The sequence below is a fragment of the Mobula birostris genome, chromosome 11 (assembly GCF_030028105.1).
Source record: "Mobula birostris isolate sMobBir1 chromosome 11, sMobBir1.hap1, whole genome shotgun sequence".
Lineage (NCBI taxonomy): Eukaryota > Metazoa > Chordata > Chondrichthyes > Myliobatiformes > Myliobatidae > Mobula > Mobula birostris.
Window position 1 is genome coordinate 64,192,437 of NC_092380.1, and position 21,327 is coordinate 64,213,763.

Sequence of the window (21,327 nt, forward strand, 5' to 3'; positions counted from 1 at the left end):
AAATTTGTTCTAGATTTCCACCAATATTTAAAGGCCGTTTATAGGAATTGACATTCCATAGAATACCTGGGGCAGCAGGAAATTCACCACAGGTTTGTCGGGACTGGACTGTGATACCCATGGTTTTACTGAACTACTTTTAATGCAAAGCATACTTTGAAATGTTTCCTCGGGAGATTTTATAGATCAATGCAAAATCTGTGATGACATAGCTTGATCTTAATGTTCATATACGTTTATAGAGTCATAGAAAAGTAAAGCACCGAAACAGGCCCTTTGGCCCGTCTAGTCCATGCTGAACCATTTAAACTGACTACTCCCATCAACCTACGCCAGGACCAGAGCCCTCCGTACACCTGCCGTGCATGCACCCATCTAAACTTCTTTTAAAAGTTGAAATTGAGCTCACATGCACCACTTGCGCTCGTTCCAAACTTTCACAGCCCTTTGAGTAAAGAAGTTTACTCTCACGTTCCCTTTAAACTTTTCACTTTTTACCCTTAACCCGTGACCTCTAGTTGTAGTTCCACCTAACTTCAGTGGAAAAAGCCTGCTTGCATTTACCCTATCAATACCCCTCATAATTTTGAATACCTCTATCAAATCTCCTCTCAATCTTCTACATTCCAAGGAATAAAGTCTTAAACTGTTCAATCTTTCCTTATAACTAAGGTCTTCCAGTCCCAGCAACATCCTTGTAAATTTTCTGTGTACTCCTTCAACTTTATTTACGTCTTTCCTGGAGATAGGTGACCAAAACTACATACAATACTCAAAATTCAACTTCAACGTAACATTCCATCTCCTGTACTCAGTACTTTGATTTATGAAGCACAATGTGCCGGAAGCTTTCTTTATGACCTAATCTACATGTGCTACCACTCTTAATGAGTTATGGACCTTGTTTTCCCAGATCCTTTTGTTCTTCCAGACTCTTCAATGCCCTACTATTCACTGTGACAGAGCTACCCTTGTTAGTCCTACCGAAGTACAACACCTCACACTTGTCTGCATTAAATTTCATCTGCCATTTTTCCAGCTGGTCTAGATCCTAATGCAGGCTTTGATAGCCCTTCGTGCTGTCCACTACTCCACCAATCTTGGTGTCATATGCAAATTTGTTGATCCAGTTAACCACATTATCATCCAGATCATTGTGAGACTGTAGACGACAAACAAGAACAGACCCAGCACTGATCCCTGCGGCACTCCGCTGGTCACAGGCTTCCAGTCGGAGAGGCGAGCATCTACTATGGCTCTCTGGCTTCTCCCACAAAGTCAATGTCTAATCTAGTTTACTACCTCATCTTGAATGTCAAGCAACTGAACCTTCTTGACCAACCTCTCATATGGTACTTGGTCAAAGGCCTTGCTAAAGTCCATGTAAACAACATCCACTGCTTTGCCTTCATCAACTTTCCTGGTAACTTCCTCGAAAAACTCTATAACATTGGTTAGACATGACCTACCACGCACAAAGCTATGCTGACTATCCCTAATCAGTGCATGCCTATCTCAATACTCATACATTCAGCCCCTTAGAATAGCTTCCAGTAACTTTCCCACTACTGATGTCAGGCTCACCGGCCTATAACTTCCTGGTTTATTTTTAGAGCCTTTCTTAAACAGCAGAATAACATTAGCTATCTTCCAATCCTCCGGATGATTCAAGTATTGCTGCTAGGTTCCCGGCAATTTCTGCACACCTCCCGCAGTGTCTGAGGGAACACTTTGTCAGGCCCTGGGGATTTATCCACCATAATTTGCCTCAGGAGAGCAAACACCTCCTCCTATGTAATCTGTACAGGGTCCATGACTTCTCTGCTGCTTTGCCTCACTTCTATAGACTCTGTGCCCCAAGTTAATACAGATGCAAAATATTCATTTAACATCTCCTCCATCTCTTCTGGCTCCACAAATGGATTACCATTCCGATCCTTCAGAGGACCAATTTTGTCCCTTTTGCTCTGAATGTATCTGTAGAATCCCTTACGATTCTCCTCATGCCTTCTTTTAGCCCTCCTGATTTCTTTACTAAGGATTCTCTTGCATTTTTATACTCCATAAGCACCTCATTTGTTCCTCCCTGCCCGTACCTGCTATACATCTTTTTTTTTAAAAACTAGGGCCTCAATATCTCTTGAAAACCAAAGTTCCCTGCATCTGTTATCTTTACCTTTTATTCTGACAGGCTCAACTCAGACTTTGTACTCTCAAAATTTCGCTTTTGAAAGCCTCCTACTTACCCAGTACCTTTGCCAATAAACAACCTATCCCAATCCACACTTGCCAGATCCTTCCTGATATCATCAGAATTGGCCTTTCTCCAATTTAGAATCTCAGCCTAGGGACCAGACCTATTTTTTTCCATATTTACTTTGAAACTAATGGCATTATGATCACTAGATGCAAAGTGTTCCTCTACACAAACTTCTGTAACCTGCCCTGTCTCATTCTTTAAAGAAGATCAAGCATCGCACACTCTCTCATGTTGGGGCTTTTATGTCCTGATTAAAGAAACATTCCTGAACACATTTGACAAACTCTATCCCATCTAGTCCTTTTAAATTATGGGAGTCCCAGTCAATATATGGAAAGTTAAAATCACTTCTATAATGGGGGCCATTGCTTTGCTGCTGCTTGTGAGTGGGAGGGGTGAGTGGGGGGGTTCTTTGGATTTCTAACGGTTTTACTGTCACTCATCCTTTCGAGCTCTCTTTTCTTTTCATGGATGTCTGTGAAGAACAAGAATTTCAGGATGTATATTGCATTCATTTCTCTGATATTAATTGGAACTATTAAAACTATTGATAACCTTATGTTTCTGTCTGTGATCTCTCTACAGATTTGATCCTCTAAATCCCATAGACTGTTGGGTTGTCTATAATATAGCCCCAATAATGTGATCATACATTTCTTATTCCTCAGTTCCAACCATAAAACCTTACTAGACAAGTTCTCAGTCTGTCCTGACTGAGCACTGTTGTGACATTTTCCCTGATGAGTAACCCCCTTTAATCCCTCACAGTCTGTTGTGTCTCAAACAATGGAACCCCAGAATATTGTGCTGCCTGTCCTGCCCCTCCTGCAACCAAATTTCACTAATGGCTACAATATCATAACTCCATGTGTTGATCCATGCCTTTCCTACAGTACTTATTGCATTGGAATATACACAGCTTAGAACATTAGTTGTACCATGTTCAACCATTTGATTCCTGACTTTGAGGTCTTACCAACATCTGTATACACAACCTCTCCACTGTCTGTTCTGGATCTCTGCTTCCCATCCCTCATCCACTCTAATTTAAACCCTTCCATGCAATACTAGCTGAACTTCCCTCTAGGATATTAGTCCCCCTCCAGTTCAGGTGCAAACCATCTCTTCTGTACAGGTCCCACCTTCCCTTGAAGAGAGCCCAATAATCCAAACATCTAACACCTCCCTCCTACACAAACTCCATAGCCACATGATAAACTGTATGATCTATCTATTTGTGGCCTCACTAGCACATAGCATGGCTAGCAATCCTAAGATCACAACCCTAGAGGTCTTAAAAGTTGCTGGTGAACGCAGCAGGCCAGGCAGCATCTCTAAGAAGAGGTACAGTCGACGTTTCGGTCCAAGACCCTTCGTCAGGACTAACTGAAAGAAGAGATAGTAAGAGATTTGAAAGTGGGAGGGGGAGGGATGAAGCCAAGAGCTTCATCTCTCTCTTTTTCTCCCTCTGTCCCTCGCACTATACCCCTTGCCCATCCTCTGGGATTCCTCCCTCCCCCTTTCTTTCTCCCCCTTTCTTTCTCCCTAGGCCTCCCGTCCCATGATCCTCTCGTATCCCTTTTGCCTATCAACTGTCCAGCTCTTGGCTCCATCTCTCCCCCTCCTGTCTTCTACTATCATTTTGGATCTCCCCCTCCCCCTCCCACTTTCAAATCTTTTACTATCTCTTCTTTCAGTTAGTCCTGACGAAGGGCCTCGGCCCGAAATGTCGACTGTACCTCTTCCTAGAGATGCTGCCTGGCCTGCTGCATTCACCAGCAACTTTTAAGTGTGTTGCTTGAAATTCCAGCATCTGCAGATTTCCTCATGTTTGCCGAGAAGTCTTGTCCTTTAACTTAACACCAAACTCCCTGAACTCACTTTGCAGAAACTCGTCACTCTTCTTACCTATGTACCTATATGGATCACTACCTCTGACTGTTCACCCTCCCTCTTAAGAATGCTGAGGACCTGATCCGAGCTGTCCTGGACTCTGGCACCAGGGAGGCAACATACCATCCGGGAATCACATTCTCGTCCACAGAACCTCCTTTCTGTTCCCCTAACGAACAAATCCCCTATCACCACAGCTCACCTCTTCACTCCACTTCCCTTCTGAGTCACAATGCCAGACCCAGTGCCAGTGACCTGACCACTGTGACTTTCATCTGCTAGGTCACCACACACCCCACCCAACAGTATTCTAAGTGGTATACCTGTTGTTGAGGGAATTGCCACAGAGGTGTGCTGCACTGTCAGTTTAGCCCCTTTCTTTTTCTGACTTTCACCCAGTTTCCTGTGCCCTGCACGTTGAGTGTAACTATCTCCCCATATGTTCTACCTATCACCCCACAACCTCCCGAATGATCCAGAGTTCATCCAGTTCCAGCTCCAACTCCTTAACATGGAGTGTTAGAAGCTGCAGCTGGATGCACTTCTTGTAGGGACACTGGAGGTCTCCCTGCTTCACCACATCCCACAAGAGGAGCATTTGATAATACTGCCTGGCATCCCTACTGTTCTAGCTGAGCAAATATGAAAAAGGAAAACAGTAAATAAATGGGGGGGGGGGGGGCGGGGGGCTCTACCTACAGCTTTTTCACCTTTTCTAAACTTAAGTCTCTTCCTTCTGAAGCCTCAAAAATCTAAAGATGCAAATAACTACTCTATCACTGTCCATTCCAACAATAGCCACTCCACTTGTCCCTGCCTTATTTTTATTTGTTCTTGCCAATCAATCCTGATCACTGATTGGCCATGGTTCAAATACCAAACTGCCTTATGTATTCAGTCACCGAACCTGAGTGAACTATGTCTTCTCATGCTTCCAATCACTAATGGGCTGCTGTTCATACACCAAACTGCCATTAATCGATGCCTATTGACTCAATCGGCAAACCTGAGTGAGCTACACCTTCTCACGTTTCCGTTAGCTGATTGGCCGCTGTTCGAAGCAGCGCAATACCATTATACTTGTTATAGTCTAATGCATGAGATATTTAATCTTACACTTGTTCTTTTGCTCTTCTGTTTCCATTTCTGGTGTGTAGGAGCGGATTTTCATGGAGAACGTGGGAGCTGTCAAGGAGCTTTGCAAACTAACTGACAACCTTGAGACACGGATTAACGAGCTGGAGACATGGAGCCGGAAGCTGGCCAAGTTAAAGCGGCTGGACAGCATGAAGTCCACTGTCAGCGGAGGGACACTAAGGTACAAGAACGTAGCCAAGGCACTGGGAGATGACCGACATTGTGGGTCCTTTGGCCTGACTGCAGTGTTACTGAGCTGTCTGCTTTTCCAGGTTTTCATTGTATTTGCTTTGGCTGGCTGTTTGTTAGAAACCAATAGCTATATCCTCTCTGCAGGTCTTCATAATTTTCGTACCAATGCACTGCAGCACAGAAGTGATAAAGATACTGGGGTCAGATGCTGGCACATTTAACCACTCAACGGACCCACAGCTGAATCCCAGGGGCTTTTCTGGATTGGTCATAGCTGAGGGGTGCTGCCATACAACACACAATGATAACATCTCTGCGCCAGTCAGACATGTCAGGAAGCAGGATGTATTTCCTCCCTGTCCATCTATAATCACTGCGCAGCCTCATCTGGGAGTTCCTCAAATTCACATATATTTGTCCGCCTCTGATAAGAAATAAGTGCGAGGTAGAGGAGGTGAAAACTAATTTAAAGAATCTTCCAGCCCATCGTACATGCACCAGATGTCAGTTTCAGTTGGTCTCACTGAGAGGTCTGTACTCATCAATACGCTACTACAGAGTTATACTGTGACAGATACAAAGCCACAAGCATCGTATCCACATAGAGATAGGAATAGGCCTCTTGTCACTACTGTTATCAGTAAGTTCCAGGTTAATATTTTTTCTTAGTACCATATCTCGTAATTCACTAAAGATTTAAAAATCTGCCAATCTCTGTTTTGAATTTACTCAGTGACTGAGCCTCTAAACCCCTCCTGTGTAGAGAATTCCAAAGATTTGCTACCCTCAAGATGAAGAAATTTCTGCTCACCTCCAACTGGCTCATTTTGAGATCATAGCTTCTGGTGCCTAGAAGAATCATGATCTTCATATCCGGCCTTTGGATCCACAAGAATTATGTTAGATCCAATGAAATTCTTCAACACAAGAGGGTCCAGTTCATTTAATCAATCCTCGTAAAATGGATTGACTATCCCAAGAAATAACTTTTGGGCATCTAAGGCACTATGCTAGCATAGCAGTTAGTTCAGGGCATTGGAGTTCGGAGTTCATTGCTGGTACCATCTGTAAGGAGTTTGTATGTTCTCGCTTTGACTGTGTGGATCTCCTCTGGGGGACCAATATCCTTTCAGGGAGGTTTGTTAGTGCTATTGGGGAGGCTTTAAACTAGATTTGCAGGGGGATGGGAACCAGAGTGCCAGAGCTGACAGTGTGGCTGGGGTGAAAATAAATGATATTGAAAGTTTAAGCAAATCTGCTGATAGAAAAGTTGTGAGTGGTGGTAAAAATCTTCTGAGGTGTATATATTTCAATGCTAGGAGTATTGCGGGGAAGGCGGATGAGTTGAGGGCGTGGATTGACACGTGGAATTATGATGTTGTAGCAATTAGTGAAACTTGGCTACAGGAGGGGCAGGACTGGCAGCTTAATATCCCAGGGTTCCGATGTTTCAGATGTGATCGAGGCAGAGGAATGAAAGGTGGGGGAGTAGCATTGCTTGTTAGGGAAAATATTACAGTAGTGCTCAGGCAGGACAGATTAGAGGGCTTGTCTACTGAGTCCTTATGGGTGGAGCTGAGAAACAGGAAAGGTATGGCCACATTAGTGGGATTGTATTACAGACTACCCAATAGTCAACGAGACTTGGAAGAGCAAATCTGCAGAGAGATAGCAGGCAACTGCAGGAAACATAAAGTTGTGGTGGTAGGGGATTTTAATTTTCCATACATTGATTGGGTCTCCCATACTGTTAGGGGTCTAGATGGTTTAGAGTTTGTAAAATGTGTTCAGGAAAGTTTTCTAAATCAGTATATAAAGTGACCAACTAGTGGGGATGCAATATTGGATCTCCTGTTAGGAAACGAATTAGGGCAAGGGACGGAAGTCTGTGTAGGGGAGCACTTTGGTTGCAGTGATCATAACACCATTAGTTTCAATTTGATCATGGACAAGGATAGATCTGGTCCTAGGGTTGAGGTTCTGTACTGGAAGAAGGCCAAATTTGAAGAAATGAGAAAGGATCTAAAAAGCGTGGATTGGGATAGGTTGTTCTCTGGCAAAGATGTGATTGGTAGGTGGGAAGCCTTCAAAGGGGAAATTTTGAGAGTGCAGAGTTTGTATGTTCCTGTCAGGATTAAAGGCAAATTGAATAGGAATAAGGAACCTTGGTTCTCAAGGGATATTGCAACTCTGATAAAGAAGAAGAGGGAGTTGTATGAAATGTATAGGAAACAGGGGGTAAATCAGGTGCTTGAGGAGTATAAGAAGTGCAAGAAAATACTTAAGAAAGAAATCAGGAGGGCTAAAAGAAGACATGAGGTTGCCTTGGCAGTCAAAGTGAAGGATAATCCAAAGAGTTTTTACAGGTATATTAAGAGCAAAAGGATTGTAAGGAATAAAATTGGTCCTCTTGAAGATCAGAGTGGTCGGCTTTGTGCGGAACCAAAGGAAATGGGGGAGATCTTAAATAGGTTTTTTGCGTCTGTATTTACTAAGGAAGCTGGCATGAAATCTGTGGAATTGAGGGAATCAAGTAGTGAGACCATGGAAACTGTACAGATTGAAAAGGAGGAGGTGCTTGCTGTCTTGAGGAAAATTAAAGTGGATAAATCCCCAGGACCTGACAGAGTGTTCCCTCGGACCTTGAAGGAGACTAGTGCTGAAATTGCGGGGGCCCTGGCAGAAATATTTAAAATGTCGCTGTCTACGGGTGAAGTGCCGGAGGATTGGAGAGTGGCTCATGTTGTTCCGTTGTTTAAAAAAGGATCGAAAAGTAATCTGGGAAATTATAGGCCGGTGAGTTTAACGTCAGTAGTAGGTAAGTTATTGGAGGGAGTACTAAGAGACAGAATCTACAAGCATTTGGATAGACAGGGGCTTATTAGGGAGAGTCAACATGGCTTTGTGCGTGGTAGGTCATGTTTGACGAATCTGTTGGAGTTTTTTGAGGAGGTTACCAGGAAAGTGGATGAAGGGAAGGCAGTGGATATTGTCTACATGGACTTCAGTAAGGCCTTTGACAAGGTCCCGCATGGGAGGTTAGTTAGGAAAATTCAGTCGCTACGTATACAGGGAGAGGTGGTAAATTGGATTAGACATTTGCTCGATGGAAGAAGCCAGAGAGTGGTGGTAGAGAATTGCTTCTCTGAGTGGAGGCCTGTGACTAGTGGTGTGCCACAGGGATCAGTGCTGGGTCCATTGTTATTTGTCATCTATATCAATGATCTGGATGATAATGTGGTAAATCGGATCAGCAAGTTTGCTGATGATACAAAGATTGGAGGTGTAGTAGACAGTGAGGAAGGTTTTCAGAGCCTGCAGAGGGACTTGGACCATCTGGAAAAATGGGCTGAAAAATGGCAGATGGAGTTTAATACTGACAAGTGTGAGGTATTGCACGTTGGAAGGACAAACCAGGGTAGAACATACAGGGTTAATGGTAAGGCACTGAGGAGTGCAGTGGAACAGAGGGATCTGGGAATACAGATACAAAATTCCCTAAAAGTGTCGTCACAGGCAGATAGGGTCGTAAAGAGAGCTTTTGGTACATTGGCCTTTATTAATCGAAGTATTGAGTATAAGAGCTGGAATGTTATGATGAGGTTGTATAAGGCATTGGTGAGGCCGAATCTGGAGTATTGTGTTCAGTTTTGGTCATCAAATTACAGGAAGGATATAAATAAGGTTGAAAGAGTGCAGAGAAGGTTTACAAGGATGTTGCCGGGACTTGAGAAACTCAGTTACAGAGAAAGGTTGAACAGGTTAGGACTTTATTCCCTGGAGCATAGAAGAATGAGGGGAGATTTGATAGAGGTATATAAGATTATGATGGGTATAGATAAAGTGAATGCAAGCAGGCTTTTTCCACTGAGGCAAGGGGAGAAAAAAACCAGAGGACATGGGTTAAGGGTGAGGGGGGAAAAGTTTAAAGGGAACATTAGTGGGGGCTTCTTCACACAGAGAGTGGTGGGAGTATGGAATGAGCTGCCAGACGAGGTGGTAAATGCGGGTTCTTTTTTAACATTTAAGAATAAATTGGACAGATACATGGATGGGAGGTGTATGGAGGGATATGGTCCGTGTGCAGGTCAGTGGGACTAGGCAGAAAATGGTTCGGCACAGCCAAGAAGGGCCAAAGGGCCTGTTTCTGTGCTGTAGTTTCTATGGTTCTATGGGTGCTCTGATTTCCTCCCATAGTTTCAAGACATACCAGTTAGTAGGTTAATTGGTTATTATAAAGTTGTCCTGTGATTAGGCTGGTGTTAAATAGGTGGGTTGCTAGACAATGTGGCTCATTGGGCTGGAAAGGCCTGTTCCACACTGTATCTCTAAATAAAATGGGAAAAAAATTGGTAAGCTTTTACTGGCCTATCTCTAAAGCAGGTATATTCTTATTTAGGTCGAGAGACCAGACCTGTACTCAATAATCCACGTATGATCTGAGAGGGTGCTGTATAACTGGAGCAGGAAATCACTACTCTTCTAGCCAAATCCACGTGCAATAAAAATAAACATATGATTTGCCTTTATAATTGCTTATTCTACCTGCATATTAACACCTTTCAATTTCTCATCTGAAAAAATACTTAACCTTCTTTCTTTTTCCACCAAAGTGAGTGGGCTCATATTTTTCTCCATTTTATTCTATCTGTCATGTCCTTGGCCTGTCTGTATTCCCCAAAGCCTCTCCGCAACCACCTCACAGCCCAACTTTATGTCAACAGCAAACTCAGATATATCATATTTGATCAGCTTCTTAAAATCGTTGATGTAGATTGTGAGTTACTGTCGAATCAGCATTGATTCCTGCCAACATCCCATCAATAACAGTCTGCCAACCTGAACATTATGCACTCTTTCCTTCTCTTTGTTTTTTGCATTAAGCAGTTCTTAGTTCAGGCCATTGTCTTATCTGCAGTACAGCTATGCCTAATCATCCTTTCTGTGGCACCTTATCAAAGGCCTTCTGAAACTTCAGATGTGTTTCATCTGGTTTTCCTTTATCTATTGGATACATACAATTTCTGTTGTTACTGATGCTGATAATGAAATCCTGGCTGTGCGTCAGAATAGGTGCCCAACTACACCTGAATGTTTCCTATAGCATGAGCAAAGGCCACTAGGGAGTGAATTTGGTTTTAATTTTGCAAGTTGTAAATGTGTAAGCTGGGACACATTTAACAAAGGAACCCTAGGGATAGAAGGTTATGTGGTGCCTGGTGAAAGCATACACGAAAAACCCAGATCGGATCCTCCTTCAAAGTTTAAGATTAATCTATTGTTTTATGCACAAATGCACGTATACATAGGTGTAGTGGAAAACTTACTTGAGCATATAGCATCAGACCAGCAGCATTCATCATGAAGATATAAGTTGTATACAGTGTTTACTAGAAAGAACACAATTAGAAATAAAACAACGTCAATTTTATGCAAAGTGATCATAGCATTGCTAAACTGAATTGATTACCGTTTGCTGATTAGTTCAAGAACTGAGTCATTGAAGGGAAGTAGCTGGTTTTGAACCTGGTGGTGTTGGACTTCAGGCTTCTGTACCTGCTGCCCAACGTTAGTTGCAAGATGGCATGGTCTGGATGGTGGGGATTTTAATGATGGATGTCTTCTAGAGGCAGTGCTTTCTGTAGATACTAGCGATCATAGTAATGCTTATGATATGGAAGAGCTCTAACCTGAATTTATCAATGTTATGTGGACTCCCAGCGTTGAATGCCCTGCTATTGCATTGCAAAGTGCTTGACACATCAGACGCAAGGGAGCCTGAGGCTTTTACATGCAGTTATGTCAACTCTTGATGCACCCAATACACTGAAGAAGAAACATTCTGGAAGAGTCCACTTGGAGCTCTGAATTTAGGAAACCCTTCTCTGTCTTTACAGCCAAACTGGTAGCCATTTTAGTCGGGCTGGAAGTGGGCAGCATAAGAAAAGGCACCCAAAAGTTGGCAATAAGGTATGAATATCGAACATTGGTAAGGAATTACATTTTAAATTAAACTCCAGTCTCTATGTTTTGGTATTTTTACTACATCCATATTTGTATCTGTTCACATCCTGCAACAGTAATTAGAGGAATTGAATTCAGTTAAAATATGGAGACTTAAAACAATGAATTTTGTTGGACTGTCATTAAATATCAACTGGTTGACAAGTATTCTTTAGAGAAGAAAACCACCCATGCTTTCCCATTCTTATCCTCTATGAGACTCTATTAACACAACAGCATGTTTGCCTCTAACTATCCCTTGAAATGATTGTATCAACTAGATACTAGATATAAAGCAAATGAAAGAGGGTAATAAATCCTGGCCATGGTATGTTCTGATTAGAACATATTAAAAAGAAATTTTTGCTTCTCTACTATCAGTATCTTAACTGAGTCTAATTTTGTTACCTTTACCTTAGTGAATTATATCTTGATCTACTTCTGTTTAATTGAGTTAACCTACTTACTATTTTTCATTGCAAATCTAGCCTGAGGTTAAAATAATTCATTTCTTAAACTGACCCTAAATATACTGTAACTAATGAAATTCTGATGATAAACCCATATGTAAAGCAGAGTTAACACCTTCAGGAGAGATTTGGATAGAAGTTTCTGAGTGCTGACTAACTCCACGACTTTAAAACCATCTGCAATTATTATTTAGATATTAGTATGGTATAAGGTAAGCTATCTTTAGAAGATAACCATGTATGCTTCCATTTCCAGACACCTCCCAACCCAACAGAGCAAGGTTGCCTTAGCCAGAAGTTCCTCCAAGGCACCATCATAGCTCTTGTTATCATCATGGCATTCAGGTAAGAATTAAGGCCTTGCACATGCAGCCTAGTGCATGCAGCCTAGTGCATGAAAGAGGCTGATAAATTACTTGATAATGCATCTTTAGCAGTTGAGAACGTAGAACATAACAACATAGTACAGACCATTTGGCCCACGATGTTATGCCAACTGTTTATTCTACTGTAAGATCAATCTAACCCTTCCCTCCTACATAGCCCTCAATTTCTAGGGACTACATAGTCCCTACCTAAGAGTTTCTTAAATGCCCCAAATGTATCTGCCTCTATCATCACCCCAGGCAGGACATTTCACACACCCATTACTCTCTTGTGTTAAGAACATCCTCCAATCACCTAAAATGACACCCTTTGTATTAGCCATTTCTGCCCTGAGTAAAGAGTCTCAGGCTGTGCACTCTATCTATGCCTCTTATCATTTTGTACACCTTTATCAAGTCACCTTTCATCCTGTTTTGCTCCAAAGAGAATATCCCTAGCTTGCTCAACCTATTCCTATAAGACGTGCTCTCTGGTCCAGGAGCATCCTGGTAAATCTCCCTGCAACCTCTCTAAAGCTGCCACATCCTTCCTATAATGTGGATATCAGAACTGAACACAATATTCCAAGTATGGTCTAACCATAGATCTGCAACATTGCCTTGTGGATTTGGAACTCAGTGCCCAGAATACTGAAGGCCAATGGACCATACACCTTCTTAATGTATGTTCCTCTACACTGACAAGAATCCCACCACTAACCCTGTATTCTACCTTCAAATATGACCTTCCAAAGTGAACCACTTCACATTTCTCTGGTTTGAACTCTCTTAGCCATTTTCAGCCCAGCTCTGCATCCTGTCAATGACCCAGTGCAACCTACAACAACCATCCACATTATCCATAACTCCACCAACCTTTGTGTCATCTGAAAACTTACTAACCCACCCTTCCACTTCCTCATCCAAGTCATTTATAAAGCTGACAAAGAGTGGGAGTCCCAGAACAGATCCTCGTAGAACACCATTGTTTGGTGACCTCCAGGCAGAAAATGTTCCAAATATAACTACCCTCTACCTTCTATGGGTAAGCCAGTTCTGTATCCGTATGCCTAGTTTCCCTGGATCACGCCTTCTGACTTTCTGAATGAACCTATCACAGGGAATCTTATCAAATGTCTTACTAAAATCTATACACAGCACATCCATTGCTCTACCCTTGTTAATACTAAGGAGACCTTGAAGAATTTACTGAGAATTTTTTTCCAACATTGCCCAGCCTGCCTTACAAAACCAATGAGACATTGCTCCAGTCCTTCCCCTGCACAGGGTAACACTTATATTGGGCAGAATACGTTCTTTTATATTCACAAACTAAAAGCCAGACATCATCTGCTAATTATGAATCACCTCTTATAGCCCATGGTTCCATATTCCAATCAAAATATCTTGGAGTGTTATTAACCCTAATAGTATTCTCCAGGATATTGTGATTCAAACATGGAAGCTCATTGGATAGTAGAGTCTACAGCATTCCCTAATCCTGTTAAGATTTGCCATTATGTTCCTGTCTCAGCCCTGATGTCCAACAAGATTCCACATCCAAGCCTTGATATATTTTCAGTATCTGCTGTAAGATCTTGAAACATGCTAGACACTCAGTTGCTAGAGTAATTAACTTTAGCCCTAAGTGAGTCTCCATTAACTTGTGCCTTGAATAAGCGGCTGTCTTTTTCCTCCTCAGTGTAATATCGATGTCCACCCTTTATGTGTTGAACTTGCGAAATGATGATGGCACAGATGCTGATGGGTAGGTGGATCGACTTTAGACATCCTAATCAGGATAATTTGGGCAGAAATTCCCTGAGTGACCAAATAGTGTTCCTCTATGTTAATGACATGTTTCTTGGAAGGGACTAATTCAAGGCCATTGGTATAAAAATTTGGATCACAATTGATGTCAATTTAACACTCTACATTGTACTTGTATACATTATGCATTCCTGCACACATAAACACACACACACACACGTACTCCATTATTGAGTAAAATCATGGCTAATCCTTCACCTTATCCAATTTTCTGTCGGATCCTCTGTCCTTGAGACTAAAAATCTAAGATTTTTAACCTTGAATGTACTCAGTAGCTGATCACCTTGGTTCAGAAGGCTTATAAACCTCTGAGTCAGGTAGACCTTATCATTTTCTAAATGTTCAAACTGTTTTCCTCAAAGTTCTGGATTCTTCAGCCTCAGTATCTACCTTGTCACAATCTATAAAATCATCTCTCATTCTTCTAAACTCAAATGATTAAAGGCCAATCTTCCTCCATGTTTCTTTATAGGGTAGCCCCTCGTTCTAGGAATCAATCTAGGGACTCGGTGCTGTAAGATATACTTCTTATGTATGAAGACTGAAGCTGCACACAGTACTCCAGGGGTGATCTCAGTAAAGCCCTTTCCTGTTCTTAAGACCAGCATATCATTTTCCTTCCTGCGTGCTGCAGGTTCATGCTAATTTTACAGATATTATGACTAATGCATCAGAATCTTTCCCTCTGTCACCATTTAGTTGTTTCTCACCAGACAAAAACATCTTTATTATTCCTGCTGCATTTCTCACATATTATTTCACCTGCCACCTTTTCATTCATTGGTTTAATCAGACCTTATTCTTTCATTCATTTTCCTGAATGTGGGAGTCAATGGTAGAGCGAGAATTATTTATTGTCCTTGAGGAGGTAGTCGTAGGGCATTTTCTTAAACTGTTACAGTTCTGGTGAAAGTACAGCGTTGAGAAAGGTTGCTAGGAATTAAATGCAGTACCTCCTGTGGGTTCAGTATCTACCTGAACTGATACTGATAGATGCCTTTGAAGTATCTGGATTTCAGAGAGCCCTCCTGTACTGTTGGCCAACATTTCACCAGCTAATACCATCCAAACTGGGGTCATTCCAACTTGCTCACTATATCATAATCATGGAGGATTCTGCTGTGTATTAAACGACTGCTATGTTATAGCAATAGAAGAAGAATTTAAGAATTAGGGGTAGGCCATTTAGAACGGAGTTGAGGAAAAACTTTTTCACCCAGAGAGTGGAGGATATATGGAATGCTCTGCCCCAGAAGGCTGTGGAGGCCAAGTCTCTGGATGCTTCCAAAAAAGAGATGGATAGAGCTCTTAAAGATAGCGGAATCAAAGGTTATGGGGATAAGGCAGGAACTGGATACTGATAGTGGATGATCAGCCATGATCACAGTGAATGGCGGTGCTGGCTCGAAGGGCCAAATGGCCTACTCCCGCACCTATTGTCTATTGTCTATTGTTATAATAGGTAAAAAACTTTCCACTAAAACATAATTTGTTGAGTAGATAAAATAGAAATAGAAATCTTTCCAGCTTTCAGTCTCCCAAAATAATTGATAAACAAGAAGGGAAACTGTAGAAGGGCTCGTTCTCTATATAATAGAATTAATTCTGGGATGAATTCTAATTACCTTCAGATACCATCTATCTCTATCTATCTGTCTCTCTCTCTCCCCCTCTCTCTCCCTCTCCCTCTCCCCCTTCCCTCTCCCTCTCCACCCCCTCCCTCTCTATCCCTCTCTCTCTCTCTCACTCTCTCTCTCTCTCCCCCCTCCCCTCCCCCTCCCTCTCTCTCACTCACTCTCACTCTCCCTCCCTCCCTCCCTTCCTACAGGAGCTCATTGACATTACTTTCACATTAGATTATGAGGACACGCAGTCCTCTTTTATTGTCATTTAATAATGCATGCATTAAGGAATGATACAATGTTTCTCCAGAATGATATCACAGAAACACATGACAAACCGACTGAAAAACTGACAAAAACCACATAATTATAACATATAGTTACAACAGTGCAAAGCAGTACCATAATTTGATAAGAACAGACCACGGGCACGGTAAAAAATCTCAAAGTCTCTCGAAAGTCCCATCATCTCACACAGACGATGAACCTCCAGCACCACAAACTTGCCGATGCAGCATCCTGGAAGCATCTGACCACAGTCTGACTCAGAGTTCGTCCGAAAACTCCGAGCCTCCGACCAACTCTCCGACACCGAGCACCATCTCTGCCGAGCGCTTCGACCCTGGCCCCAGCAACAGGCAATAGGCAAAGCCGAGGATTTGGGGCCTTCCCCTCCAGAGATTCTCGATTGCACAGTAGCAGCGGTAGCGAAGCAGGAATTTCAGAAGTTACTCCAGATGTTCCTCCGTGCTTCTCATGGCTGTCTCCATCAAATCCGGATTGTGCACGGCCCCCTAGTTAACACATACGATATAATTTGGAACGGCCGTGCGCACTGCGTTGCGCCGCCATCTTCTCCTCTCTCCTACTATGAGACAATTACTGATGGGATGCTTTAAGGTGATATTTTGTTGGATTTGATAGGTTTGATAATGGAGGCTATATATTTCTAGCATTGTCCTATATTATCAATTGTAGCAATATAATTAAGCTAAGAAAACCATTCAGCAGCTATCCAGATTATACTGTAAATGACCTGACACATGGAAACTTTATGCAAATGTTCCCATATATTTTAAAGCAGTTTTCAATCCGGTAGTACTAATAACATGATACAGTATATACTTCACTACTTTTAGCTATGGGTAATCATGGGGTGACTATGATAGCTGCAGAGGGTTGTAAATTTACCTGGCTCCATCTTGGGTACTAGCCTACAAAGTACCCGGGACATCTTCAGGGAGTGGTGTCTCAGAAAGGCAGCGTCCATTATTAAGGACCTCCAGCACCCAGGGCATGCCCTTTTCTCACTGTTACCATCAGGTAGGAGGTACAGAAGCCTGAAGGCACTCACTCAGTGATTCAGGAACAGCTTCTCCCCCTCTGCCATCCAATTCCTAAATGGACATTGAACCCGTGAACGCTACCTCACTTTTTTAATATATATTATTGCTGGGTTTTGCACAATTTTTAATCTATTCAATATACGTACACTGTAATTGATTCACTTATTGTATTTATTATTATTTTTTCTTGTGTATTATGTATTACATTGAACTGCTGCTGCTAAGTTAACAAGTTTCATGACACATACCAGTGATAATAAACCTGATTCTGATTCTGATTCTATTGAATAAAATGAAGGAATGATAGCAAGTACATGCAGATCAATAAGATATGGGTTACTGTAGAAAATGGACCTTTGTGATTTAGTTCCTAGGAATGGAACTGTCCTGTACTGGAAAATCTCAGTTCATTCTGAGCACTCATTTTTTAAATTAAAATTATCTCATTAATCAACAGCCAGATGATGAAAGTAGAGTTAGTTGAGGATCTACTATGTTAGGCTTGCCAGATTCATTTGGTTACATATGCAAATATGACTGATTTTGTTTCACATGCAGACCATTTGGAAACGCCAACCCAGACTCCACCTCAACAGAAAACCATTGGTCCACGCCTCTAGACTCACACGACATGATTGGAGCTCAACAACCAGGTAGGCTAAAACTATCTGGACTAGCTGAAGTTCCCACTGGAGTCTGGGACGGAGTAGGGCTGAACTTCTGAATGCACATTGTTAGAGCCAGAAACTTGCAGGCATGAGCTGATAACTTTATGTTGAAGTATGTCTGGATGGAAATCCATGCATGATTTCTGACAGTTGGGAGCAATGTAAACAGTAATTGAAAAATTGTGGATATCCATTCACCTTGAAGCTCGTGGGTCAAGTGCATGCACAACTTGTTTGCTGCATCATAATTTCAACACAGTGGGCAATCACACTTGGGAGGTTGAGTTGGATGTGAACGGCAAGCATACACACAGCAGACTGAAGGAGCCCGAAAACAGTCACATCTGGCTGGAATATTAAGAGGCTGTTTTAAGAATTTCTCCTGATGTTTGCCATTAATCCAACATTGTAAACTTACCAATTTACCCAGCTTCCAATATAAAGCTTCTACAAAGACAAAGCACTGAGCATTCAGGAAATATGAAAGACTACTCCTGTTGCCTCAGTTCAGATGTTATCTTTCCCACCACTAAAGACTGGTCTATCTTTGCCATGCCTGTCCTTCTAAGCAATCCCATCAAATCTTGGCTCACCTACCTTACTCCATGTTCCAGCCTTCATGACTTTGAGAAGTGAGCTCAAAACTGTATTTTTCACTTTCAAATGCCTGTACCTAGGCATCCAAAACCTGGACCCACAAAGATGTAGCATGTGGTGGAATGGTTTTATTTGTTCCAAGACCATTTCAGAACACTACTAAATATCTGGCAGTGACACCATACACATTGGCCCACAGCTCAGTGATTGTTTAAACCATAGGATATAGGAGCAGAATTAGGCCATTTGGCCCATCGATCCTGCCCTGTCATTAGTTATGCTGACCACAGTATGAGCCACATTTGTTGCACTAATAGATATATTACATAATTTCCTTTTATCTGATGTATGTTCCATTGGAGATGACAACTAGACTCTCAAAAGCTCTACAGTTAACTTATTTGTATTGTTTGGAGAAATCCTTGTATATCTGCTTCTGTGAAGCACACACTAGCAGAGTATAAAAGTTGTATTTTACAAATCTAATCAATGGAATTGTGTCAATAGAGTTTGGTGTTTCTATACTTGAATCACTTTTTATGTTGCAAACACTTTTTCTTTTTGCAGTTGGTATGTCTTCACCTGCTTCTCCTGTGTCCCACTCCCCTCGTCCACTTAGTTTATGCTACTCCTCTCCATGTGAAGTATTATGCTGCCTCCTTAACTCTACAAATCCACCCAGCAGTAGCATCCTGCCAGTGACTACCATCCCATTGACCCCTTCTTCAGCTAGCACTAACCATCCCACTGCTGGTAAGTGCAATTCCCATTTCACCTTCAGGAATGCGCTGTTTATTTTGCTTTGCCCTTTAAACGCCACTGATGTTCTCTGTTTCATATTTCCGGCAATTTCAGATCAACCTGGCACATCTGCCACCAGCAACATCAAAGCCAAGTCTTCTGTAAATGAGAATCAGAATGAATATAACATCAGGCGGATGTCTCCCAGAGACGGGATCAGCAGCTCAAACAATTACAGTCCTTCACCACCACAGATCCTAAATATCCATGGCAAATCACAGTTTCCTCCTCACTTTACCAGCATGCAGAATAAACTGCCTGGCCTGCAGGCGAGAAGGCAAAGAAGCGCCGAGCAGACAGACTCGACTGACAGCGACACAGGCTGTGAGTTCCAGCCACGTTCATATGCATTTTTCTGGCTACTTTTGATGTATCCAACTCTGTTTCTCAGTGGGATCCTGTTAATGTCAGAGAACCGTTGCCAAGTCGGGCGTACTTTTTAACATTTCTACCACCTTGCTTTTTCACCACACGTTTGGACCATTTTAATTCCGTTTCTTGGGTCACAGGCTGAAAATGCTTGTTATCAGCACTGATTGGCAGCAATCAGCAGTTGGACAATTTCGCTGCTGTGGGGGAAATAAAGAAATGTCACATCTGTGCAAGAAACTGAGGTTGGGACTATAGTGGCTTGTTGGGACAGAGTAGAAATAACTTTGCTTTACAGCTGTACCTGAGCTGCCAACAATCAGAGAGGGCTCCATTCACTCAAAGTATGTTTACAAAGTGACTAAAGTAGCTGTATATTTCTCTCGATGTCAGTTTTTTATTTTACCTCTTACAATAATGATGCAAATAGAAACATAGAAAAAAGGATCAAGGGAAAGTTGTTTAGTCCTTTGGCTCTGCTATATGACTGATCATCAGCTTCAGCGCCCTGTTCCCTCCTCCTCCTCCCCATATTCCTTAAATTCTTTGGCATGAAGAAATACAATCTACCTCCTCCTTGAATAACTTAATGACTTGTCTCCAGTACTTTCAGGTTCTCCACTCCCTGGGTGAAGAAACATCTTGCAATCACTCGTTAAGTTAAACATTTAGCGTGTGATGGCATTGACAAAAAAAAATGTTGCATTCATTTGCGACCCAGCCCCACAGAGCTAAAATACTTGTTCTTAACATTTTCATGCATGGACATTACTCTAAGGGAGTTTCAAATAGTTTGGACTCAAATCGCAAATTTTAGAAACCAAATACTTTTGAATATTCTATTAAACACTTTGGTTTTAAAAGGACTGGGGATTTTTTTGTTTAACTTCCTTAAACAGGAACATAACATGTGCGTGAATTTCAGAAGAGCATGGATCTGTTCAGATAGTCTATTTATTACATTGCAGAAACCCATGACATTGAATTTTGAATGAACACCCTTCTTAACAAGCAGAAGGTTTATCACTGGAAAAACTTTCACAAGGGAGCCAGACTTATACAAGTTTGGGAATGGGACCAATGTGAGGACATAATCAAATTATTGAAACGGTTGAGGAACATAATGCTTTCTGTGCTGCTGCAGGCAATGTAGCTCAGAGCTGACAGTGGTTGTGGTAAATCAGGGATAGGTTGGATTGTACCTGCCGTGGAAGGACCAGCCTTATTTTCAAGTTTTAGGCTTCCTTATCAATATAACAATAGATGATTGTGGGGAAGGATTGATGAGATGTGAAGCAAAGTAAAGTTTAGATTTTTTCCATGATTTCCTGTGTTTTTATTTCATTTTATACTTTGGATACACAGATATGGAAATTTTACTTGTGTCTTTGCAATACTCAGCATACACACTACGTTACCATAATAAATATATTAATATAATACCCTATATTAACATAATAAATAAATACTACAGACGGAAAGTATCAGATTTACCCTACCACATGCAAATACTACAACACTATCTGTCATGTGCACATGCGTGTTTCTCGATGAGTAGATTGTAATCATTCCTATTTTTCTCCTCCCTAAAGGGCAGAACACCACCTTAACTTCTACCCAAATTGTCGAGGATGGTCTGGAAATCACGGAGCAGTACTGTCTGACACAAGGATCCTGCAGGTGAGAAATATCAGCAGGATGTATTGACTGAAATGGAGTGAAACATCAGAGCTGGGGAAAAAGAATGAGGAGGATGCATTTGACAGTGTTGATA

At 41.8% G+C, this 21,327-nt stretch overlaps 1 protein-coding gene across 7 annotated transcripts in view; it reads left to right on the forward strand.

Annotated features, from left to right (window-relative positions):
- The window catches only part of myrf (myelin regulatory factor), a 283,101-nt gene that overhangs the window by 248,483 nt on the left and 13,291 nt on the right, over window positions 1-21,327 (forward strand). For 6 of the 7 annotated variants that reach the window (XM_072272390.1, XM_072272391.1, XM_072272397.1 and 3 more), the window contains 8 exons: window positions 5,311-5,471; window positions 11,380-11,452; window positions 12,212-12,300; window positions 14,023-14,088; window positions 17,677-17,771; window positions 18,951-19,136; window positions 19,239-19,508; window positions 21,146-21,233. In XM_072272390.1, coding sequence (XP_072128491.1) covers window positions 5,311-5,471; window positions 11,380-11,452; window positions 12,212-12,300; window positions 14,023-14,088; window positions 17,677-17,771; window positions 18,951-19,136; window positions 19,239-19,508; window positions 21,146-21,233 — 1,028 coding nt within the window. The remainder of the gene's footprint in view (window positions 1-5,310; window positions 5,472-11,379; window positions 11,453-12,211; window positions 12,301-14,022; window positions 14,089-17,676; window positions 17,772-18,950; window positions 19,137-19,238; window positions 19,509-21,145; window positions 21,234-21,327) is intronic. The other variant, XM_072272396.1, reaches the window with a different exon arrangement.